The sequence below is a fragment of the Mobula hypostoma genome, chromosome 10 (genome assembly GCF_963921235.1).
Source record: "Mobula hypostoma chromosome 10, sMobHyp1.1, whole genome shotgun sequence".
In the NCBI taxonomy this organism is placed as follows: Eukaryota; Metazoa; Chordata; class Chondrichthyes; order Myliobatiformes; family Myliobatidae; genus Mobula; species Mobula hypostoma.
In genome coordinates this window covers 134,437,860-134,464,373 of record NC_086106.1, presented here as the reverse complement: position 1 = coordinate 134,464,373, position 26,514 = coordinate 134,437,860, and the positions used below count along the sequence as shown (strand labels likewise).

Below are 26,514 nucleotides of genomic sequence, written 5' to 3'. Positions count from 1 at the left end.
ATCTCCCACCTCTCTATCCCACACTGTATTTCCCAAATGTTCCCACTCCCACCTCATTGTCCCACACTGGACATCCTGAATGTCCCATCTCCCACCTCTCTGTCCCACTTAGGACATCCCAAAGATCCCATCTCCCACCTCTCTGTCCCACAGTAGACATCCCAGGTATTGTACCTACCCAATTCACACTGGATGTCCTGAATGTCCTGCATCCCTGTCCCACAATGGAGGTCCCGAATGTCATCAACACTGGATGACCTTCCCTTTCCCTTTGCATGTGAAGCAGTGACAGACAGGAGCTACAGGGAGGTAGTCTCCCCAGGGCTACAGGAGACAGATAAATGGATGTCTATCAGGAGAGGGAAGGGAGAATATCAGATAATGGAGAGCATCCTCGTGGCCTTCCCTCTCAATAATAGTACCCCATTTTGAATACTGTTGGGGAGACAATCTACCTGGGGGAATCAACAGTGAACCTCCCTGACTCTGGCACCGAGTCCGGCCTTGTGGCTCAGAAGGATAGGGAATTGAAAAGGATGGCAGGAGGAACAGGGTACTCTGTAGTCAGGGGGACAGATCGGCAATTCTGTGCACAGAGGAAATGCCTCCCAGGTACCAAGGTCTGAGATGTTTCTGGATGCATATCCTGATAAAGGAAGGTGAGCAGCCAGACATCGTGGTACACATTGGTACCAATGACAAAGGAAGAAAAAGGGAGGTAATTTTGAAAAAAGAATACAGGGAATTAGGAAGGAAGCTGAGTAGCAAGTTCTCGAGGGTAGTAATCTGGGAATTGCTGCCTGTGCCATGTGACAGTGAGGATAGGAATAGAATGAGGTGGCTGAAGAATTGGAATGGGGAAAGGGATTCAGATTTCTGGATAAATGGGACCTCTTCTGGGGCAGGTGGGACCTGTATAAAAGGGGTGGGTTGCACTTGAATCAGGGGAGGATGGATATTATTGGGGCAGATTTACTGGAGCTGTTGGGAGTGGTTTAACCTAATATGGCAGTGGGATGGGAACCAGGATGATGGAGCTGAGCATCAGCCAGCAGATTCACAAGCAGATGATGAGAGTAGTATGAATGTAAGTTAGGAGAAGCCAATGATTACGTACAAATGCGGGCAGGGCAAAGAGTTAAGTTCTACCATAGAGACAAAATTCAAAAGGGCGAAGAATGCAGGACTGAAGGTGTTGTATTTAAATGAACGTAGCATTCGGAATAAGGTGGACAAACTCGTGGCACAACTAGAGACTGGTCAGTACGACGTTGTGGGCATCACTGAGTCGTGGCTGAAAGAAGGCCATAGTTGGGAGCTGAACATCAAAGGATATACTTTGTATCAAAAGGACGGGCAGGAAGGCACAGGCGGTGGTGTGGCTGTTGGTAAGAGATGGAATTACATCTTTAGAAAGGGGTGAGATTTGAGATTGCAAAGGGAACTGCAAAAGGCACGTAATAAGGGCAATGTCACAATTGTAATGGGGGACCAATATGCAAGGGGATTAAGAAAATCAGGTTGGTGCTGGATCACAGTAGAGAGAATTTGGTGAATGCCTGCGAGATGGCTTTTTAGAGCAGCTTGTGTTTGAGTCTACTCGGGGAAAGGCTATCTTCGAATGTGTGTTGTAAATCTGTAGTATTCTCTGCCACAGATTGTGGTGGAGGCCAAGTCAGTGTGTGTATTTAAGGCAGAAGTTGATCATTTCCTGATCAGTCAGGGCATCAAGGAATACAGTGAGAAGGCAGGTGTTTGGGGTAAAGTGAGATCTGGGACTAGCCATCATGGCACAGCAGACTCGGTGGGCTGAATGGCCTAATCATGCTACTATGTTTTCTGGTCTTACGGTAGAGGCAAATACATTAGAGGCTTTTAAGAGAAGTTTGGTTAGGCACATGGATGCAAGGAAGATAGAGGGTTATGGATTAGTGTTTTTGGCTTGCTTTTTTGCTGGTTCAGCACAACACTGGGCCGATTGGCCTCTTCCTGTGCTGTGCTGTACTGTTCTATGTCCATAGCATAGCACAGTTTCAGGCACGCTAGTTGGCCGACCATCTTTTACATCCCTTTTCACTTGTGCCTATATTACAGCTTACTCCCTGAGAAGCAGTGATCGGAGATGGATTGACCCACTCCATCAGTAGTACCACTTCACCTGGAAGTTCTGACTCACAAGGATATTCACATAATGGAAGACGGCTTCAAGCACCTAGAGTGTAGTTGCCTCATCTGGGAACTTAAGATATCATGTACTGATGAGCGGGCAGGCATAGGACCCACTGTTACGTCCTTGGTGATGCCATCTGCAGCACGGTGTTGTTCTCACCAAGCAAACCCATACATGGTCCATATGAATCTCAAAATGTTGGCCGTCCGTACATGGGATGGTATAAATGCATGACCCTAACAACTGCCAACGCTTCCTTGTCCAACTGTGCATAGTTTTGTTCGGTTGTGTTAAGGGTGCATTACACATGAAAGCGACAGGCTTTTCATCACCTTCTGTGTCCTTCTGTGTTAGCAACACATCAACACCATCCTGGGGGCATCACAGAACAGAACTATTAGTGCCCCAGATTTGAGGGGCATTAATGATTGGGACTCCGTCAGCATCTGTCTTGTTCTCTGAAAAGCAGACTCCTCTGCCCGCTCCCAACGCCACCTCGTACCTTTTTAAAATAGATCGTTAAGCGAGCAGGAAGTGTGGCTGTATGAGGCAAAAGTCTGGCACAATGATCGAACATGCCCAAAAAGGACATGATATTGATATTCTTTGGTGTTGGAGATCCAAGCGAAAACCCGGGTATTCTACATGATCTGCCAGAAGGGTGCATTTCTCGCGCTTCACTTGTACACCAGGTTCCACCAGTTGGGAGAAGGTTTTATTAAGATTATTCAGGTGTTCTTCTAGGGTTGACCCAGTAATCAGAATATCATCTAAGTAAGCTATTGTTTTGGGTTGGTCGTTAATGCAGGATTCGATGGTGCATTGGAGTATTGCTGGAGATGAATTTAAGCCGAACGGGAGCCTTGTATGCCGGAACAAGCCTTTCTGGGTTGCAATAGTGGTGATGCTCTGGGCTGCTCCAGCTCGAACAGTTAGTATGCATGTGCGAATTTCCCGACTTCTGGTGTTGAAAGCTCTTCTATCTTTGGAATCGGGTATGTCTCGGTGGGTGGCATAAATTCTTTGTGACCTTGTAATCTCCACATGTTCTTACACACCCATCACTCTTGACTACCGGCACAATAGGGGTTGCCTAGTGTGAAAATCTCACAGGTCCAATGATCCCGTTTTCTTGTAATCACGTAAACTCTGCCTCAACTTTGGGACGAAGCATACCTGGCAGGGAACGTGCCTTGAAGCACTTTAGTTTGCCTGTGCCTGAATCTGGAAGATGTACTTTGGTACCCTTGAGCCTACCTCCATCAGGGTTTCTGAAAAGAGGTTTATACCACTTGAGTAAGCTTTCGACTGACATGTCGATTTTCATCTACTATGTCTACAGGACAGGCACTTGCTGTAGCCAACCGCTGGTTCCTTCCTTCTCCCTCAGTGATATGCACTGGTAATTGGTGCGATTGATTTTCATGCTCAAGAAGAACGCTGTCACGAACAGTGGCTGTAACTGCTTCCCGGTGTAAGTCTTCAGTCTGCAATGCAGTTGCGAGAGTGGAGTCAAGGCCAGACTTATCCACGCGTGTCTTTTCACTGCATAAAGTAATAGCACATCCAGTGACAAGTTCAAAGGGAATGGGTCTGTCGTTAATCTTTAAAACCATCCGTATAGGGGGATTTTGCCCCAGACTATCTAAATGCATTACAAATATTTCCAGCTCTGTAACTGCGTACCATGTCATTGTGCAACATTTTGGTTTGAAAGGAGGCCAAGACTGACAGACTCTTGTCAAGTGTCCTTTTTTTTAGGAAGTGTGGCAGATGGAGGCTCGGTGTTGACAGGCGGTAGGCTTCTAGTGAAATTCACTGCAATAGTAATATCGGAAAACTGGAGTATAATTTGTTTTTTCCTAGCTAGGAACACTTTGTTAACGGCAGTACCAACTGCGGCAGGCCTAGGTGATGGGCACCTCGCCTCTCTTTGTACTTTGCAACAAAACTACATTCTTTTCTGCCACTCCTGTACCATTTGCATGGAAGGCTGACATAGTGAGAGCTCTGATTCTGCCAAGAGGCGATGTTGAATGCGAACATCACCTACGCTGACGAACAAGCGATCTCATATCATAGCTTCTCGAGCAGCGCCAAAATCTCAAAATTCAGTCAGTTTTCTAAATTCAGCAACAAATGTTGCTACTGATTCATCTCCTAACGGAATACGAGTGTTGAATCTAAAGCGTGCACAATAACGAATGCTTTCGGAATGTAATGATACCAATTAATCTCACAAGTTCCTCATAAGATTTTGAAGAGGGCAAATCAAGGTTCACCAAACTTCGGATGATGTTGTGTGTTTTCGGACCGCATGCATTGAGCAAGATGCTGGCTTTTTAAAATTGGGATCAGTGATGTCAGTTGCCACCAAAAAAAAATCCAAACGTTCAATGCCTTTTATCATCTTGTACACCTTGATTAAGTCACCTCTTATCACTCTTCACTCCAAAGAGAAGTATCCTAGCTTGCTCACCCTATCCTCATAAGACATGCATCTTGCTTTCCCTTTTCTCTTAAAATCAGCTGTCGGTACGGAGCCGTAAGCTGTTAGCTGAGTTCCTCAGACAAAATGCTGCCCGGGTTTCCAGCATCTGCAATATATCTTTTGTCTCTGTGAGACTTCTAGCCGTGTAAACATACCACAGTGGTACTGTGAGCCACAGTAATCCTCAACTTTTCCAATTCAGTTTATTGTTCAAATGTGAACATGTATTGCAAAAGTGTGAGTGTCACAGATTTAATCCTCATCACCATTGTTGCAATTAAGGAAACACCCGGAGGCTGGAACAGAGAGTCTATCAGGTACAGTGCAGCCGAATAGCTCTGTTTAACTTGTCATACCGAAGCAATGAACACATTCACATGCACAGGGTTGGTGTGTCAAACGTTTGTTGATAGATGGACAAGCCCGTGAAATCTGGTAATCATGTGATGTCACATGACAAACCGATAAACATTCATACGGTGGACAGGATTATCCCAAGTGTCCCCCCTCTCTGTCAACACCGGACGTCAATGTCTCACCTATCTATCACACACTAGATATCCAGAATGCCCACCCTCCCTATAGCACACTGGCATTCTGAATGTTTACCCTCTCCGTTACTCACAGGACATCCCAAATGTCCCCTGTATCGGTCACACTCTGATGTCCCAAGTATCTTCCCTCACCGAATCACACAATGTCCCAACTGTCTATCCATTGTTGATGCACGCTGGACATCCCAAATGTCCTGAATGTCCACCTTCCCTGTCACACACTGGATATTCCAGTTTTCCACCCTCCCCATCATACACTGGATGTTCCGAATGTCCACCCTTCCCGATGCACACTGGAGAGTTGGAATGCCCACCCTGAAGTCCACCCTTCAGTTTCGGGTCTGGACGTATCAAATGCCCCCTCCCCTCTCCACTGCACACCGGCCATCCTGAATGTCTTCCTTCCCTGTTGTGCTTTGAACATCAAGTATGTCCATCTTCCCTGTCCAACTCTGATCGTCCTGAATGTCCACTCTCCCCGAAGCACACTGGGGAATCACAATGTCCTCATCGCCCCACACTGGACGTCCCAGTTCATTTGCTGTCCTTGATCCCCACTCACAGTCTTGGAGAGGACCTTCAGCACCTTTGTTTTTGTCTGCAGGGTTCTTCATCTTCGTGTTCCACTGCCTGATGAAGGATAGCGTCCGCACTCAGTGGAGAATTCACCTGTGCTGTGGTCGCCTGCAACTCACCCCGTATTCTGGTATGTGCCTTTCCTCCATATCCGGGACTTCTAGTATTGCTGCTGCGGGGAAGAGCTGATGAGCCCAGTCACGGACCCTCCACCTGCAGTCTCCTGGGCGCCGCTGTGGTGGGTGTTGCTGGCTGCTCGGTCATTTACTGTGGCCCTGAGTGAGGTGTGGAGCCTGCTGCCTCAGCCATCAGTTGCTGCACACTGGCTCTCTGTAGGAGGCTGCAGCACAAGGACCCCATGTGTGTCCATGCGTGAAACACCAGTTCTTATCTGGCAGGACTGGCACTAACTTGGGAAGGTTGGCCAGTGGTGCAAGGGGCAGGAGAATGAATGTCAGGGGGGACCTGTCTAGGATTGTTCCATACAGATTGCTCTCTGTACTTTGAGATTGGTTTATTTTAATGAGATACAGTGAAAAACTTGCCTTGCAGACTGTTCATACAGATCAGATCATAGCCTAAGAGTCAGCTTTTTAGAGTAGTTTGTCGTTGTGCCTACACGGGGATCAGCTATACTGGATTGGGTGTTATGTAATGTACCAGGGGTGATTAGGGAGCTTAAGGTAAAAGAACCCTTAGAAACCAGTGATCACAATATGACTGAGTTCAACTTGAAATTTGATAGGAAGAAAGCGAAGTCTGATGTAGTAGTATTTCAGTGGAGTAAGGGAAATTTCAGTGGTATGAGAGAGGTGTTAGCCAAAGTAAATTGGAAGGAGCTGCTGGCAGGGATGTCAGCAGAGCAGCAATGGTGTGTGTTTCTGGGGAAAATGAGAAAGTGTATTCCAAAAATGAAGAAGTACTCAATCGTACAAATCATGGCTGACATGGGAAGTCTAAGCTAATGTAAAAGGAAAAGAAAGGGCATACAACAAAGCGAAAAATAGTGGAAAGACAGAGGACTGGGAAGTTTTTAAAAAACTACAGAGAGCAACTAAAAAAATCATTAGAAGGGAAAAGATTAAATATGAAAGCAAGCTGGCAAATAATATCAAAGTGGATAGTAAAGATTTTTTCAAGTATGTTAAAAGTAAAAGAGAAATGAGAGTGGATATAGGACTACTAGAAAATGAGGCAGGAGAAATAATAACAGGGACAAGGAGATGGCTGATGAACTAAATTAACATTTTGCTTCAGTCTTCACTGTGGAAGACACTAGCAGTGTGCCTGATGTTGTAGTGAGTGAAGGAAGAGAAGTGGGTGCAGTTACTGTTACAAGAGAGAGATGCTCACAAAACTGAAAGACCTGAGTGTACATACGTCACCCACACCAGAGGAACTGCACCCAAGGGTTCTGAAAGAGGTAGCGTTAGAGATTTTGGTGGCATTAGAAATGATCTTTCAAAAATCTTTGGACTCTGGCATGGTGCCAGAGGACTGGAAAATTGCAAATTTCACTCCACTCTTAAAGAAAGGAGGAAGGCAGCAGAAAGGAAATTATAGACCAGTTAGCCTGGCCTCAGTGGTTGGGAGGATGTTAGAGTCAGTTGTTAAGGATGAGGTGATGGAGTACTTGGTGACACAGGACAAGACAGTACAAATTCAGCATGGTTTCCTTCAGGAAAAATCCTGCCTGACAAACCTGTTGGAATTCTTTGAGGAGATTACAAGTAGGATAGATAAAGGGGATGCAGTGGGTGTTGTATATTGGGACTTTCAGAAGGCCTTTGACAAGGTGTCACACATGAGGCTGCTTACCAAAATAAGAGCCCATGGCATTACAGGAAAGTTACTAACATGGTTAGAGCATTGGCTAATTGGTAGGAGGCATCGAGTGGGAATAAAAGGATTGTTTTCTGGTTGGCTGCCAGTGACTAGTGGTGCTCCGCAGGGGTCGGTGTTAGGGCCACTTGTTTTTATGCTTTATATAAATGATTTAGATGATGGAATAGATAGCTTTGTTGTCAAGTTTGCAGATGATACGAAGATTGGTGGAGGGGCAGGTAGTGTTGAGGAAACAGGTAGGATGCAGAAGAACTTAGACAGATTAGGAGAATGGACAAAAAAGTGGCAAATGAAATACAATATTGGAAAATGCATAGTCATGCACTTTGATAGTAGAAATAATTGTGCAGACTATTTTCTAAACAGGGAGAAAATCCAAAAATCTGAGATTCAAAGGGTCTTGGGAGTCTTTGTGCAGAACACCCTGAAGGTTAATTTGCAGGTTGAGTCGGTGGTGAGGAAGGAAAATGCCATGTTAGCATTAGTTTCCAGAGGTCTAGAATACAAGTGCAAGGATGTGATGCTGAGGCTTTATAAGGCACTGGTGAGGCCTCACCTTGAGTATTGTGAACAGTTTTGGGCCCCTCATCTTAGAAGAGATGTGCTGGCATTGGAAAGAGTCCAGAGGAGGTTCACAAGGATGATTCCAGGAATGAAAGGGTTATCATATGAGGAACATTTAATAGCTCTGGGTCTGTACTCACTGGAATTCAGAAGGGTGAAGGGACATCTCATTGAAATCTTTGGAATTTTGAAAGGCCGAGACAGAGTAGATGTGGGAGAGTCTAGGACAAGAGAGTACAGCCTCAGGATAGAGGGGCACCTTTTCAAAACAGAGATGCGGAGTAATTTCTTTAGCCAAAGAGTGGTGAATTTGTGGAATTTGTTGCCACATGCAGCTACATGCACCCAGGTCGTTGGGTGTATTTAAGGCAGAGATTGATAGGTTCTAGATTGGACATGGCATCAAAGGTTACGGGGAGAAGGCAGGAACTGGGGTTGAGGAGGAGAAAGGTAAAAGGATCAGCCATGATTGAATGGCGCAGCAAACTTGTTGGACTGGATGGCCTAATTCTGCTCTTCCGTCTTAGTACACAGTGCAGTGAGGTTGTACACGATAAAACAATGACAATGCGGGATAAAGTAAAATAGTTACAGAGAAAGTGCAAGATCATAACAAGGTGGATTGTGAGGCCAAGAGTCCATCTTATCGTCCTAGGGAGCCATTCAATAGTCTTATGATGGTGGGATAGAAGCTGTCCTTGAGACTGGTGGTAAGTGCTTTCAGGCTTTTGTATCTCTGCCAGATGGGAGGGGCGAGCAGACAGAATGTGCGGGATGGTGGGGTCTTTGATTCTGCCGGCTGCTTTCCCAAGGCAACAAGAAGTGTAGATGGAGTCCATGGAGAGGAGGCTGGTTCCCGTAACGTGCTGAGCTGTGCCCCATTTCTCACAGAGATGGGCAGAGCAGTTGCCGTACCACCTGGATAGGATACTTCCTGTGGTGCATCGATAAAACTTGGCAAGGGTTGATGGGGACGTGTCAGATTGCTTTAGCCTCCTGAGCAAGTGGAGGTGTTGCTGGGCTGTGACGCCAATGTGACTGGACAAGAATATGCTATTCGTGATGCTCACTCCAAGAAACTTGGAGGTCTCAGCCATCTCAACCTCAGCGTTCTTGTCGTGGACGGGAACATGTGCACCACCCCCACCCCCTTTCTGAAGTCAGTGACCAGCTCTTTTGACATTGAGCGAAAGGTTTTTGCCATGACAACATGTCACTAGGGTCTCTATCTGCTTCCTGTACAACGAGTCATCGCAGTTTGAGACGCAGCCACCGTGGTGGTGACATCTGCGAATCTGAAGATGGAGTTCAGGCAGAACCAGACCTGACAGGGAGTAGATGAGGGGGCTGAGGAGTACAAGTGTTTGGAATAATCTTGGTGGAGAAGGTTCACATCTCCTGTGGGGAATATCAGCAGCTGTGTAATTCTGGCTGTCTGTCTGCAGCTTGGAGCAAGGCCAGCCTGGGAATGTCTGTGAGGAACCAGCACGGGGACTCATGGACTTACTCCAACAAGTCCCGCTCCACTGCCACCTTGTGCTCCGGATCCAGGAAGAACCTGATTCTGCCGCAGGACTTTGAAACTGGTCAGTTCTCCTGGAGGTGTCGGGCGGGCTGGTGTGTGACACTGAGACTGGTCAGGTTCTCCTGGGGATCTGAGGGTGGGGGACTCTGATCGATTTTCCCAGGGACAGTGGGCTGGGGCACTTTGAGAGTGGTAAGTTCTCCCAGGAATTGCAGTGGGCAGGGTGTGTAGGTGAAGGGTGGGATGAGAGATTTAGAGTCATAGAGAAGTACAACGCAGAAACGGGCCCTTCAGCCCATTAATCCATGCTGAAACTATTTAAGCCACCTACTCGCCTCGACCTGCACCGAGACCATAGCCCTCCATATCCCTACGATCCATGTACCATAGCTTCTCTTAAACAGTGAAATCAAGCTCACCTGCACCACTTGAGCTGGCAGCTCATTCCACACTCTCATCATCCTCCGAGTGAAGAGATTTCCCCTCATGTTCCCCTTAAACTTCTCACCTTTCACCCTCAGCCCACGACCTCTGGTTGTAGTCCCACCCAACCACGGTGGAAAAACCGTGCTTACATTTACCCTATCTACACCCCTCATCATTTTGGATACCTCTATCAAAACTACTTTCAATCTTCTACATTCTAAGGAATACAGTCCTAACCTACTCAATCTTTTCTTATAACTCAGGTCCTCCAGACCCGGCAACGTCCTTGTAAATTATCTCCGCACTCTTTCAAACTTGTTTACATCTTCGCTGTAGGTAGGTGACCAAAACTGCACACAATACCCCAAATTAGGCCTCACCAAAGTCTTATACAACTTCAACATAACATCCCATCTTCTGTACTCAATAGTCATAGTCATACTTTATTGATCCCAAGGGAAATTTGGTTTTGTTACAGTTGCATCAACCAAGAACAGAGTATAAATATAGCAATATAAAACCATAAAAAAATAAATAATAATATGTAAATTATGCCAGGAAATAAGTCCAGGACCAGCCTATTGGCTCAGGGTGTCTGACCCTCCAAGGGAGGAGTTGTAAAGTTTGATGGCCACAGGCAGGAATGACTTCCTGTGACGCTCTGTGCTGCATCTCGGTGGAATGAGTCTCTGGCTGAATGTACTCCTGTGCCCACACAGTACATTATGTAGTGGATGGGAGACATTGTCCAAGATGGCACGCAATACATTTATTTATGAAGATCAATGTGGTAAAAGCTTTCTTTACAACCTTATCTACCTGTGACACCACTTACAATGAATTATGGACCTGTATTCCCAGATCCCTTTGTTCTACCTCATTCCTCAGTGCGTTCGCTATGTAAGACCTACTCTGGCTGGTCCTGCCAAAGTGCAAAACTTGTCTGCATTAAATTCCACCTGCCATTTCTCAGCCTATTTTCCCAACTGATGCAGATCCCACTAATGCAAGCCATGTTAGCCTTCCTCACTGTCCACTATACCCCTAATCTTGGTGTCACCCACAAATTTGCTGATCCAGTTAACCACATTCTCACCTGGATCATCGATTTAGATGACAAACAACAAAGGACTGAATTAAACTCTTCTCACTCTTCCAGCTGGGTACAGGTATCAATTTTAACCAAATTTCGATGACAAACTCTGCCATCTTCCCACAGATCTGTCATCTTTGACCTGCATGAACTGTGATTTGCACTTCCTTATGGGTTTGTAGGTGGTATTAATCTGGTATTTCTTCAGGATTTTGGTGATCCTTCCAGAAACCGTGGAAATATAGGGAAGACCGTCAGAAGTGATGGGTTCCTCCTCGTTGTTAGGCTTCCTGGTTCAGCTGGATGTTGGTTATCATTTTAACGGTCGGTTAAAGTCACTGAATTTTACCAGCGGGCAAAGAAAATACAAGAGTCCTGATGTCCTTGGAGGAATATCACAGAAAAATCCAACAGATTCTGGAAGATTCCACCTACAGAGTTCTACAGTGGGGTCCCACGGATTCGATTGTGAGGATGAGCTCAACTTCACTGAAGAAATCCGGAGTGCTAGCAGACACGTGCAAATCACTCCTGCCTCCTGCCTCCTGCCTCAGGCACTGGTACCACCAACACTTTACAGGCTCCCGAAGATTCACAAGGAGGGTCCCCCCCCCCACAACCCAAGCCTATGATCAGTGGGATAGATTCTCCAACTTACTACCTTGCTTAGCGTTTAACAACCATGCTCTGTCTTCTTTTGTTGGGGACTGTGAACATCACATGATGAATTTGACTGACTGCGTTAAAATGATAACCAACATCCAGCTGAACCCAGAGGACATAACAGGCAGTTTTGATGTGGTGTCCCTGTTCATCAGAGTTCCCATTAAGAGAAACTGTTCTTTCTGCAGTCAAGATTTGATAAGGGTACCCTTGACCTATTTGAACACACCCTTACATCGACACACTTCCTCTAGAAGGGGAACTACTATGAACAAACAAACATTTGAACACTAGAACATCAAAGCCTCCCCTACTCCTCCTCCCAAGTACAAGCAGCAAAGCATTGACTCTCACCAACTTCCACAAAAATGCATCAGCATCCTCCACCCACACACCAAGCAAGCAATAGCAAGGGCCCCAGTAAAGACAGTGATCTGCAGTACAACACAAACTAATCGTTCATCCGACCATTGGACATGCCACAGGCTTTCTCTATCCTTAATAAAGGGAAAAAGAGGTGTCCCCTTTTACATAACAAACAACTCACTGATATATGATGTTAAAAGTCTGTTGTGCCACTCTTTTTCCTGATTTTTGTGACTCAAGAATCGGCAGCAATCTCTCACCCAAAATGAGAGCGAGTGCTTTCTGAGCACCTTCATTCCTTTCACCACAACAAGCAGGATCTCCCAGCGGCCACCTATTTCAATTCTACTTCCTACCCCCATTCCGACATGTCTGTCCAAGGCCTACTTGACTGCCGTGATGAGGCCACACTGGACTGGAGAAGCAAAACCTTATATTCTGTCTGGACAGCGTCCAACCTGATAATATCAACATCAATTTCTCAAACTTCTGGTAATTGCCCACCCCACTCCCCCTCCTTCACCATTCTTCATTCCATAAGATATAGGAACAGAAGTAGGCCATTCAGCCCATCCAGTCATCCCCACTCCCCTGCCTTCTCCCCATACCCTTTGATGCCCTGGCTAAAGAGCCTATCTATCTCTGCCTTAAATACACCCAGTGATTTGGCCTTCACAGCCACTCGTGGCAACAAATTCCACAGATTTACTACCCTCTGACTAAAGTAATTACTACACATCCCAGTTCTAAATGGATGTCCTTCAATCCTGAAGTCGTGCCCTCTTGTCCTAGACTCCCCAACCATGGGAAATAACTTTGCCATATCTAATCTGTTCAGGCCTTTTAACATTTGGAATGTTTCTATGAAATCCCCTCTCATTCTCCTGAACTCCAGGGAATACAGCCCAAGAGCTGCCAGACATTCCTCATACGGTAACCCTTTAATTCCTGGAATCATTCTTGTGAATCTTCTCTGAACCCTCTCCAATGTCAGTATATGCTTTCTAAAATAAGGAGCCCAAAACTGCACACAATATTCCAAGTGTGGTCTCACGAGTGCCTTACAGAGCCTCAACATCACAGCCCTGCTCTTATATTCTATACCTCTAGAAATGAATGCCAACATTGCATTCACCTTCTTCACCACCGACTCAACCTGGAGGTTAATGTTTAGGGTATCTTACACAAGGACTCGCAAGTCCCTTTGCATCTCTGCATTTTGAATTTTCTCCCCATCTAAATAATAGTTTGCCTGTTTATTTCTTCCACCAGAGTGCATGACCATACACTTTTCTTTTTTTCTGTTTCTTTTGGCGTGTGCATGCATGCGTTCATGCATGTGCGATGTTGGCGTGACGATGTCTTTTCCATGCCTTTACAAGGCGCAGAGCGAGAGAGAGAGACTGTGTGGTGCACCGCTCCTCACACAGATATTTCGCAGTATTTTTCCCTTTATTTTACGAGGTCGAGTTGCAATCTCGACACTCAACCCGGCACGGATGTAAAGCGTACTCGGGAACGGCTCCGATGGGGTTCAAACCCATGAACCTCCATTCCAGAGTCTGGCACTGATGTCATTGTGCCACCAGCCGGCCCAACCATACACTTTTCAACATTGTATTTCATTTGCCACTTCTGTGCCCATTCCCCTAAACTATACAAATCTCTCTGCAGGCTCTCTGTTTCCCCAACACTACCCACTCCTCCACCTATTTTTGTATCATCGGCAAATTTAGCCACAAATCCATTAATCCCATAGTCCAAATCACTGACATACATCGCAAAAAGCAGCAGTCCCAACACCAACCCCTGGGGAACTCCAGTTGTAACTGCCAGCCAGAATAGGATCCCTTTATTCCCACTCTCTGTTTTCTGCTGATCAGCCAATGCTCCACCCATGCCAATAACTTCCCTGTAATTCCATGGGCTCTTATCTTGCTAAGCAGCCCCATATGCGGCACCTTGTCAAAGGCCTTCTGAAAATCCAAGTACACCACATCTACTGCATCTCCTTTGCCTACCCTGCTTGTAATTTCCTCAAAAAATTGCGGTAGGTTTGTCAGGCGGGATTTTCCTTGCAGGAAACCATGCTGGCTTTGGCCTATCTTGTCACGTGCCTCCAGGTACTCCGTAATCTCATCCCTAACAATCGATTCCAACAACTTCCCAACCACTGATGTCAGGCTAACAGGTCTAAAGTTTCCTTTCTGCTGCCTCCCACCCTTCTTAAATAGCAGAGTACTATTTGCAATTTTCCAGTCATCTATCGATTCTTGAAAGATCATTGTTAATGCCTCCGCAATCTCTCCAACTACTTCCTTCAGAACCCATGGGTGCATTCCATCAGGTCCAGGAGATTTATCCACCCTCAGACCATTAAGCTTCCTAAGCACCTTCTCAGTCATAATTTTCACTGCACATACTTCACTTCCCTGACACTCTTGAATGTCCGGTATACTGCAGATGTCTTCCACTGTGAAGAATGATGCAAAATACACAACTAGTTCCTCTGCCATCTTTCTGTCTCTCAATATAATATCTCCAATGTCATTTTCTATTGGTCCTATATGTACCCTCAACTCCCTTTAACCTTTATATACTTAAAAAAGTTTTCAGTATCTTCTTTGATATTAGTTGCCAGCTTCCTTTCATAATTCATCTTTTCCTTCCTAATGATCTTCTTAGTTTCCTTCTGCAAGTTTTTAAAAGCTTCCCAATCCCATATCTTCCCACTAGCTTTGGCTTCCTTGTATGCCCTCTCTTTTGCTTTTACTTTGGCTCTGAATTCACTTGTCAGCCATGGTTGTGTCTTTCTTCTATTCAAAAATTTCTTCTGATTTGGAATATATCTGTCATGCACCTCCCTCATTTTTCACAGCAACTCCAGCCATTGCTGCTCTGCTGTCCTTCCTGCTAGTGTCCCTTTCCAGTCAACTTTGGCCAGTTCCCCTCTCATGCCATTGTAACTTCCTTTATTCCACTGAAATACCGACACATTGGATTTTAGTTTCTCCTTCTTAAATTTCAAAGTGAACTCGATTATATTGTGATCACTGTTTCCTAAGGGTTCCTTAACCTTAAGCTCTCTTATCCCCTTTGGATCATTGCACAACACCCAATCCAGCTCAGCTGATCCCTTAGTGGGGTCAACAACAAGCTGTTGTAAAAAGCCATCCCATAGACATTCTACAAATTCTCTCTCTTGAGGTCCAGTACTGACCTGGTTTTCCCAATCCACTTTCATGTTAAAATCCCCAATGATTATCATGACATTGCCTTTCTGACACGCCTTTTCTATCTCCTGCTGTAATTTGTAATCCACATCCCAGCTACGGTTTGGAGGCCCGTATACAACTGCCATTAGGGTCCTTTTACGCTTGCCATTTCTTAACTCAACCCAGAGACTCTACACCTTCCAATCTTATGTCATCCCTTTCTAATGATTTAATATTATATCTTATACACAGGGCCACAGCACCCCCTCTGCCTATTAACCTATCTTTCCGATACACCGTATATCTTTGGACGTTCAGCTCCCAAAGGCAGCCATCCTTTAGCCAAGTTTCAGAGATGGCCACAATTTCATATTTGCCAATCTGTAGCTGAATTTCAAGATTGTCCATTTTATTTATTATGCTGTGTGCATTCAAATATAACACTTTCAGTCCAGTATTTCTTGTTTCTGTTTTAACTGCACCACACCTCTATTGCCCTGTAACTCATCTCACTGGCTGTGATTATGCCTCATCTCCTGCCTGTCCTTTCTATCAACTCTGTTGCACGCTATCTTTGATTTATTTCTGTTTTCCCCTTCCACTCTGGTTCCCATCCCCCTGCCAAATTAGTTTAAACCCTCCCGAACAGCTCTATTAAACCTGCCTGCTGGGATATTGGACCCTCTGGGTTCCGGTGTACAGGTTGTAATACCCCCAGAAGAGGCCCTAATGATCCAGGAACCCGAAGCCCTACCCCTACACCAGTCTCTTACCCACGCATTAATATGCCTGATCACGCTATTCTTGCGCTCGCTAGCACGTGGCACAGGCAGCAATCCTGAGTTGAAGGCGGATACAACAGGGTCTCCTGGGCAGGTACATGGAGCTTAGAAAAATAGAGGGCTATGGGTAGCCCTAGGTAGTTTCTAAGGTAAGGACATGTTCAGCACAGCTTTGTTGGCCAAAGAGCCTGTATTGTGCTGTAGGTCCTGCTTTTCAGCTTCCTACCCAACTCCATGAATTCTCTCTTCAGCACCTCCTCCCTTTTTCTACCTATGTCATTAGTACCAATGTGTCCCAAAACTTCTGGCTATTCACCTTCTCCCCTCAGAATACTCTGCACCCGATGCGATACATCTCTTACCCACACAACACACCATGCGGGTATCTCCATCAGGATAGAACCTCCTGTCTATTCCCCTCACTATGGAATCCCCTGTGACTACTGCATTCCTCATCTTCTCCTCTCCCCTCTGCACCACAGAACCAGGCTCAGTGCCAGAGACCCGATCACCATGGTCGTCCTCTGTCCTCTCAACAGCATCCAAACCGAGATAACGATTACTGAGAAGGATGGCCACAGGGTGCTCTGTACTATCTGAGCTCTTCCCATCTCAGTCACAGTTTCCCTCTCACCTTATCTCCTTACCTGCTCATCACCTCCCTCTGGTACTCCTCCCCCTTCCCTTTCTTCCATGGTCTTCTATTCTCTCCTATCAGTTTCGCCCTTCTCCAGCCCTTAATATCTACCACCAATCAACTTCCCAGCTCTTTTCTTCACCCCCTCCCTCTGCCGTCTCGTACTTCCTCCTCCCCTCCGACCACCTAATGCTAACTCTTCTCTTCCTTTCCGGTTCTGATGAAGGGTCTCAGCCCAAAACATCCAATGTTTTCTCTTTTCTACAGATGCTGGCTGGCCTGCTGAGTTCCTCCAGCATTTTCTGCGTGTTACTCACTTTATTGGCTATGTCCTGTACCTAATAAAGTGGACACAGAGTGTATGTTCGTGGTCTTCTGCTGCCGTAGCCTGTCCACTTCAAGGTTCAAAATATTGTGCATTCAGAGATGCTCTTCTGCACACTACTGTTATAACTGGGGATTATTTGAGTTACTCTTGCCTTCCTGTTAGCTTAAACCAGTCTGGCAAATCTCTTCAGACCTCTCTCATTAACAAGGCTTTTTCATCCACAGAATGGCTGCACACTGGATATTTTATTTTGTGTTTCACATCATTCTCTGTAAATTCTAGAAGCTGTGTGCCTGAAAATCCCAGGAGATCAGCAGTTTCTGAGATACTCAAACCACCCCATCTGGCACCAACAATCATTCCATGATCAAAGTTACTTTGGTCATATTTCTTCCCCATTCAGATGTTTGATCTGAACAACAACTGAACCTCTTAACCATGTCTGTATACTTCTCTTTTCTTTTTCAATATTTTATTGATGTTTACATAAAAGAATACAGATATATAATATGTCGATTACAATATACTGAAATCACAAATATAGTTCCATTACCCCATATCCATATAAATTAAATTTAAACATAATATTGAAAAGAGATTATTTTATTATACAAAGAAATCTAAACCCACTACCAGAAAAAAAAACAGCTGTTTGGTTAAAAAAAAGGAAAAAATCCTTATCATATAGCAAAACATATTATTAGCCAACATCTGTGCTTAATAGCAAATCAAAGAGTTTGAAAATAATTCAAAAAGGTCCCCACAATGTTAAGAAATCTTCCCCAGGTTCAAACTTATTAAAAAAAACCTCATGAAAGAATATAGTATAAAATATTAAAAAGAACTAAAAAAAATCAGAACATGTTAACTTGGAAAGTATTAACTCAATGAAAACTTACTGATGTTAAATCCTTAATTTTCTAAGCAAAGAAATAAAGTACAAAAAAAAGATACAAAGGTATACCAAAAGTAAAAAAAAATTGTTCATAAAAGTAATAAACAGTTAGACTGCTGATTCTAAAAAAGAGGATCCATCAGGCAGCCGCAACATAGAATTATGTAGGGAATTATTGAACAGTTAAACTTCTGATACTGATTCAGAAATTTAAAAATCCTGCACCTCTCGAGTCGAACGGAACTATTTCTGAGAGCCATTTTTCAAAATGGTTGTAAGACGAGCGGGGTAACGAAGAGAGAGTTTAAAAACGTTATTATACAATTCCGACATAACCTTTTTAAACTTGAAACGTTCAGTCAACACCTCGGGTGAAAAATCCTCTACAATTGTGATCTTCTGGCCTTCATAATCAATCCGACGAGATTCACGAATTAAAAGTCCTCTTGTTTGAAAGTCGTGAAGACAAATTATCACTGAACGGGGTTGTTCTCCTGGAGGAGGTCTTGATACTGGCGATCTATGAGCTCGGTCTATTTTAGGTGGAGATTTTAAAATATTCGGAAATAAGTTAGCCAAAAGGTTTGCAAAAATTTCCGAAGGCTGATGGCTCTTTAGACCCAGAATTCGTAAATTATTTCTTCTATTTCTATTTTCTAAGATCTATTCCAGGTTATCAATCTTCGCATCCAACATCGTCAAAGTGTCTTCATTCTCTTTTAACAACAGGAATTCTGCAGATGCTGGAATTCAAGCAACACACATCAAGGTTGCTGGTGAACGCAGCAGGCCAGGCAGCATCTGTAGGAAGAGGTGCAGTCGACGTTTCAGGCCGAGACCCTTCGTCAGGACTAACTGAAGGAAGAGTGAGTAAGGGATTTGAAAGTGGAGGGGGAGGGGGAGATCCAAAATGATAGGAGAAGACAGGAGGGGGAGGGATGGAGCCAAGAGCTGGACAGGTGATTGGCAAAAGGGATATGAGAGGATCATGGGACAGGAGGCCCAGGGAGAAGGAAAAGGGGGAGGGGGGGAACCCAGAGGATGGGCAAGGGGTATAGACAGAGGAACAGAGGGAGAAAAAGGAGAGTGAGAGAAAGAATGTGTGTATAAAAATAAATAACGGATGGGGTACGAAGGGGAGGTGGGGCATTAGCGGAAGTTAGAGAAGTCGATGTTCATGCCATCAGGTTGGAGGCTACCCAGACGGAATATAAGGTGTTGTTCCTCCAACCTGAGTGTGGCTTCATCTTTACAGTAGAGGAGGCCGTGGATAGACATGTCAGAATGGGAATGGGATGTGGAATTAAAATGTGTGGCCACTGGGAGATCCTGCTTTCTCTGGCGGACAGAGCGTAGGTGTTCAGCAAAGCGGTCTCCCAGTCTGCGTCAGGTCTCGCCAATATATAAAAGGCCACATCGGGAGCACCGGACGCAGTATATCACCCCAGTCGACTCACAGGTGAAGTGTTGCCTCACCTGGAAGGACTGTTTGGGGCCCTGAATGGTGGTAAGGGAGGAAGTGTAAGGGCATGTGTAGCACTTGTTCCGCATACACGGATAAGTGCCAGGAGGGAGATCAGTGGGGAGGGATGGGGGGGACGAATGGACAAGGGAGTTGCGTAGGGAGAGATCCCTGCGGCATGCAGAGAGAGGGGGGGATGAAAGATGTGCTTAGTGGTGGGATCCGGTTGGAGGTGGTGGAAGTTACAGAGAATAATATGTTGGACCCGGAGGCTGGTGGGGTGGTAGGTGAGGACCAGGGGAACCCTATTCCTAGTGGGGTGGCGGGAGGATGGAGTGAGAGCAGATGTATGTGAAATGGGGGAGATGCGTTTCAGAGCAGAGTTGATAGTGGAGGAAGGGAAGCCCCTTTCTTTAAAAAAGGAACAACACCTTATATTCCGTCTGGGGGGGGAACAACACCTTATATTCCGTCTGGGGGAGGAACAACACCTTATATTCCGTCTGGGTAGCCTCCAACCTGATGGCATGAACATCGACTTCTCTAACTTTTGCTAAGGCCCCAGCTCCCCCTCGTACCCCATCTGTTACTTATTTTTATGCACACATTCTTTCTCTCACTCTCCTTTTTCTCCCTCTGTCCCTCTGAATATACCTCTTGCCCATCCTCTGGGTCCCCCCCCACTCCTTGTCTTTCTTCCCGGACCTCCTGTCCCATGATCCTCTCATATCTCCTTTTGCCTATCACCTGTCCAGCTCTTGGCTCTATCCCTCCCACTCCTGTCTTCTCCTATCATTTTGGATCTCCCCCTCCCCCTCCAACTTTCAAATCCCTTACTCACTCTTCCTTCAGTTAGTCCTGACGAAGGGTCTCGGCCTGAAACGTCGACTGCACCTCTTCCTACAGATGCTGCCTGGCCTGCTGCGTTCACCAGCAACTTTGATGTGTGTTGCTTGAATTTCCAGCATCTGCAGAATTCCTGTTGTTTTTGTCTAAACAACTGTAAGATCCTGCAGAATGACTCCACAATATGCTTTGTTCCAGTTCAGGACATTAATCAGTGAACTGGCCATCTCCTCCAGCTTTCTTGGGGCTTTCAATCTTCTGCCCAATGGGATTGGGGAAGAAGAGAGTGCCGGGGGGGGGGGAATAACTCCTTGATTTTGGTTGCTTTGGAGGGGAGATGGTGGAGGGAGTCTTGTCAGGACAATGGTGTTGATGGGTTAGGCTCTCCCATCACTCTGATCCTAACCCCACCAGTGAGTTTTACTGCATGTCCTTATCTCATTACTTATATACGTGACGCTAAAATCAACTCCATTTTGACCTCCCCAGGTTTTGATTATAGTAACCAGTGGAACGACCAGAATAATTCTTGGAGTGACCAGTGTAACCAGAACTTCAGTTGGACTGACCGGTATAACCAGCGTACTGGTTGGAGTGACCAGTATAACCAGTGCTCTGGTGGTGGAGACCAGTGGCGATGGTCAGTGGGGTTAGACCTGACCCGTGGATGGGGATGGGAGATGGGGGCTGACGTGCCAACTTGCCTTGGGCAGGTGAGGGGGGAGACCCAAGGGGGTGGCAACAAGAGCGGACGAGAGTTGACCCCACCCCGAATAGGTGGGTGGGAGTCTGCCATGCAGGCTGCGATTGCCAGAGAATGAGACCCTGGTTGACACCCCACCTGTGACTCAGGGCTGGGGATTGAGGAGTGGGTGTGAAGGACGTGTGAGGGGTGGGAGGGTTGGTGTGGGGAGATACGTGACATTGTGACCATTACAGGTGAATCTCAATAAATTCCGCTTAAATTCGCCTGATTGTGGAATCTTTGCTGAGTCCTGAGTCCTGACTCCAGAGCAGAATTAGCCCATTTAGCCCATCGAGTATGCTGCTCCATTGCATCATGGGGTTATCGCTCTCAAGCCCATTCTCCTGCCTTCTCCCCATAAACTTTGTTGCCCTGACTAACCAAGCACCTATTAACCTCTGCCATAATTATACCCGATGACCTGGCCTCCACAGCCACACGTGGCAGTGAATTCCACAGATTCAGCACCCTCTGGTTAAAGAAATTCCTCCTCATCTCTGTTCTAAATAGACACCCCTCTAGTCTGAGGCCGTGCCCTCTGGTACGAGACTCTCCCACTATAGGAAATACCCTCTCCATGTAGGCCATTCAAAATTGTATAGGCTTCAACGAGATCTCCACTCACTCTTCCAAACTCCAGTGAGTACAGGCCCAGAGCCACCAAATGGTCCTCATATGTTAACCCTTTTCAGAGGAGATTTACCAGAATGTTGCCAGGACTCAGTACTGAGATATGGAGGAAGGCTAGAAACTAGAAAACCTACAGCACAATACAGGCCATTCGGCCCACAATGCTGTGCCGAACATGTACTTACTTTAGAAATTACCTCCGGTTACCCATATCCCTCTACGGGTTGGGCAGGTTTGGACTGTTTTAATCAGGGTATACGAGACTGAGGGCTGATGTTATAGAAGCATACAAATCACGAGGGGCAGAGATGGGGTAAATGGGCACAGGATACCAAAAGATACATGAAGTGTAAAAGAGGTGGAAGTGGATATTGAACCATTGAAAAACACTGCTGCCGAGGTGGTAATGGGGGACAATGAAATGGCAAACAATCTGAATAAACATTTTGCATCAGTCTTCATGCTGGAAGACACTAACAGTATGGTGGAAGGTCTAGGTGTCAGGGGTCATAAAATATGTGAAGTTACCATAGCTAGAGAGAAGGTTCTTGGGAAACTGAAAGGTCTGAAGATAGATAAGTCATCTGGACCAGATGGTATACACCCAGAGCTCTGAAACAGGTGGCTGAAGAGATTGTGAAGGCATTAGAAATGATCTTTCAAGAATCACTAGATTCTGGAATGGTTCCGGAAGAAGGAAAATTGCAAATGTCACTCCACTTTTCAAGAAGGGAGAGAGGCAGAAGAAAGGAAACTATAGGCCAGTTAGTCTGACCTCAGTGTTTGGGAAGATGTTGGAGTTGATTATTAAGGACGAGGTCTCAGGGTACTTGGAACCACATGGTATAATAGACTGTGGTTTCATCAGGGGAAAACCTTGCCTGACAAATCTGTTGGAATTCTTTGAAGAAATAACAAGCAGGACAGACAAAGAAGATTCAGTTGATGTTATGTTCTTGGATTTTCAGAAGGCCTTTGACAAGGTGCCACACATGAGGCTGCTTAACAAGCTATGAGCCCATGGAGAGAATCTAGCATGGATAAAGTGGTGGTTGATTGGCAGGAGGCAAAGAGTGGGAATAAAGGGAGCCTTTTCTGGCTGGCTGCCGGTGACTAGTGGTGTTCCACAAGGGTCTGTGTTGGGATTGATTCTTTTTCATTAAATGTCAATAATTTGGATGATGGGATTGATGGCTTTGTTGCAAAATTTGTTGACAATATGAATATATGTGGAGGGACAGGAACTTGTTTTGAGGAAGTAGAGTCTGAGACCAGAGGGCACAGCCTCAGAATAGAGGGACGTCCTTTTAGAATGGAGATGAGGAGGAATTTCTTTAGCCAGAGAGTGATGAGTCTGTGGAATTCTTTGCCACAGGCAGCTGTGGAGGCCAAGTCTTTATGAATATTTAAGGCAGAGGTTGATAGATTCTTGATTGGTCAGAGCATGAAGGGATACGGGGAAAAGGCAGGAGACTGGAGCTGAGAGGAAAATTGGATCAACCATGAAGAAATGGTGGAACAGACTCGATGGGCCAAATGGCCTAATTCTGCTCCAAAATCCTATTGTCTTTTCTACAGGGATGGGGAATCACAAACTGGAGGGCGCAGGTTAAGGTGAGAGGGGGTAGACTGACAGGATCATGACGGTCAATTCACCTAGAGAGTGGTTCACGTATGGGAGGAGCTTGGGGTTGGTGTTGGCTCTGGATGAGGAGTGAAAGAGGATACTGGTAATAAGGTGGATGAATTGAAAGTGCAGATTGTTATTAATGATTATGATATAGTTGGGATCACAGAGGCATGGCTCCAGGGTGACCAGGGATGGGAACTCAACGTTCAGGGATATTCAATATTCAGGAGGGATAGACATGAAGGAAGGGGAGGTGGGGTGGCGTTGCTGGTTAAAGAAGACATTAACGCAATAGAAAGGAAGGACATAAGCCGGGAAGATGTGGAATCGATATGGGTAGAGCTGCGTTACACCAAGGGGCAGAAGACGCTGGTGGGAGTTGTGTACAGGCCACCTAACAGTAGTAGTGAGGTCGGAGATGGTATTAAACAGGAAATTAGAAATGTGTGCAATAAAGGAACAGCAGTTATAATGGGTGACTTCAATCTACATGTAGACTGGGTGAACCAAATTGGTAAAGGTGCTGAGGAAGAGGATTTCTTGGAATGTATGCGGGATGGTTTTTTGAACCAACATGTCGAGGAACCAACTAGAGAGCAGGCTATTCTGGACTGGGTTTTGAGCAATGAGGAAGGGTTAATTAGCGATCTTGTCGTGAGAGGCCCCTTGGGTAAGAGTGACCATAATATGGTGGAATTCTTCATTAAGATGGAGAGTGACATAGTTAATTCAGAAACAAAGGTTCTGAACTTAAAGAGGGATAACTTTGAAGGTATGAGACGTGAATTAGCTAAGATAGACTGGCAAATGACACTTAAAGGATTGACGGTGGATATGCAATGGCAAGCATTTAAAGGTTGCATGGATGAACTACAACAATTGTTCATCCCAGTTTGGCAAAAGAATAAATCAAGGAAGGTAGTGCACCTGTGGCTGACAAGAGAAATTAGGGATAGTATCAATTCCAAAGAAGAAGCATACAAATTAGCCAGAGAAAGTGGCTCACTGAGGACTGGGAGAAATTCAGAGTTCAGCAGAGGAGGACAAAGGGCTTAATTAGGAAGGGGGAAAAAGATTATGAGAGAAAACTGGCAGGGAACATAAAAACGGACTGTAAAAGCTTTTATAGATAGGTAAAAAGGAAAAGACTGGTAAAGACAAATGTAGGTCCCCTGCAGACAGAAACAGGTGAATTGATTATGGGGAGCAAGGACATGGCAGACCAATTGAATAATTACTTTGGTTCTGTCTTCACTAAGGAGGACATAAATAATCTTCCAGAAATAGTAAGGGACAGAGCGTCCAGTGAGATGGAGGAACTGAGCGAAATACAGGTTAGTAGGGAAGTGGTGTTAGGTAAATTGAAGGGATTGAAGGCAGATAAATCCCCAGGGCCAGATGGTCTGATCCTAGAGTGCTTAAAGAAGTAGCCCAAGAAATAGTGGATGCATTAGTGATAATTTTTCAAAACTCGTTAGATTCTGGACTAGTTCCTGAGGATTGGAGGGTGGCTAATGTAACCCCACTTTTTAAAAAAGGAGGGAGAGAGAAACCGGGGAATTATAGACCGGGTAGCCTAACGTCGGTGGTGGGGAAACTGCTGGAGTCAGATCAAGGATGTGATAACAGCACATTTGGAAAGCGGTGAAATGATCGGACAAAGTCAGCATGGATTTGTGAAAGGAAAATCATGTCTGATGAATCTCATAGAATTTTTTGAAGATGTAACTAGTAGAGTGGATAGGGGAGAACCAGTGGATGTGGTATATTTGGATTTTCAAAAGGCTTTTGACAAGGTCCCACACAGGAGATTAGTGGGCAAACTTAAAGCACACGGTATTGGGGGTAAGGTATTGGTGTGGGTGGAGAATTGGTTAGCAGACAGGAAACAAAGAGTGGGAATAAACGGGACTTTTTCAGAATGGCAGGCGGTGACTAGTGGGGTACCGCAAGGCTCAGTGCTGGGACCCCAGTTGTTTACAATATATATAAATGACTTGGATGAGGGAATTAAATGCAGCATCTCCAAGTTTGCGGATGACACGAAGCTGGGTGGCAGTGTTAGCAGTGAGGAGGATGCTAAGAGGATGCAGGGTGACTTGGATAGGTTGGGTGAGTGGGCAAATTCATGGCAGATGCAATTTAATGTGGATAAATGTGAAGTTATCCACTTTGGTGGCAAAAATAGGAAAACAGATTATTATCTGAATGGTGGCCGATTAGGAAAAGGGGAGGTGCAACGAGACCTGGGTGTCATTATACACCAGTCGTTGAAAGTGGGCATGCAGGTACAGCAGGCGGTGAAAAAGGCGAATGGTATGCTGGCATTTATAGTGAGAGGATTCGAGTACAGGAGCAGGGAGGTACTACTGCAGTTGTACAAGGCCTTGGTGAGACCACACCTGGAGTATTGTGTGCAGTTTTGGTCCCCTAATCTGAGGAAAGACATCTTTGCCATAGAGGGAGTACAAAGAAGGTTCACCAGATTGATTCCTGGGATGGCAGGACTTTCATATGAAGAAAGACTGGATGAATTGGGCTTGTACTCGTTTGAATTTAGAAGATTGAGGGGGGATCTGATTGAAACGTATAAGATCCTAAAGGGATTGGACAGGCTAGATGTAGGAAGATTGTTTCCGATGTTGGGGAAGTCCAGAACGAGGGGTCACAGTTTGAGGATAGAGGGGAAGCCTTTTAGGACCGAGATTAGGAAAAACTTCTTCACACAGAGAGTGGTGAATCTGTGGAATTCTCTGCCACAGGAAACTGTTGAGGCCAGTTCATTGGCTATATTTAAGAGGGAGTTAGATATGGCCCTTGTGGCTACGGGGGTCAGGGGGTATGGAGGGAAGGCTGGGGCGGGGTTCTGAGTTGGATGATCAGCCATGATCATAATAAATGGCGGTGCAGGCTCGAAGGGCCGAATGGCCTACTGCTGCACCTATTTTCTATGTTTCTATGTTTCTATGAAATCAGTGTGGGCACAGGGAGATGGAGCAATGGGAGGCGACAGAGAAACATCTCCCTACCCACTCTGAGTAGAGGACGGGGGGGAGCGCGGGTCTGAGGGT

General features: G+C 45.5%; 1 protein-coding gene across 3 annotated transcripts in view; it reads left to right on the top strand.

Moving 5' to 3' along the window:
- Positions 1-21,305, top strand: part of adgrg4a (adhesion G protein-coupled receptor G4a) — a 172,818-nt gene extending 151,513 nt beyond the window's left edge. For all 3 annotated transcript variants that reach the window (XM_063061469.1, XM_063061468.1, XM_063061470.1), the window contains 3 exons: positions 5,820-5,921; positions 9,646-9,786; positions 20,928-21,305. In XM_063061469.1, coding sequence (XP_062917539.1) covers positions 5,820-5,921; positions 9,646-9,786; positions 20,928-21,259 — 575 coding nt within the window. In that variant the 3' untranslated portion in view covers positions 21,260-21,305. The remainder of the gene's footprint in view (positions 1-5,819; positions 5,922-9,645; positions 9,787-20,927) is intronic.
- The last annotated feature ends 5,209 nt before the right edge of the window (positions 21,306-26,514 follow it).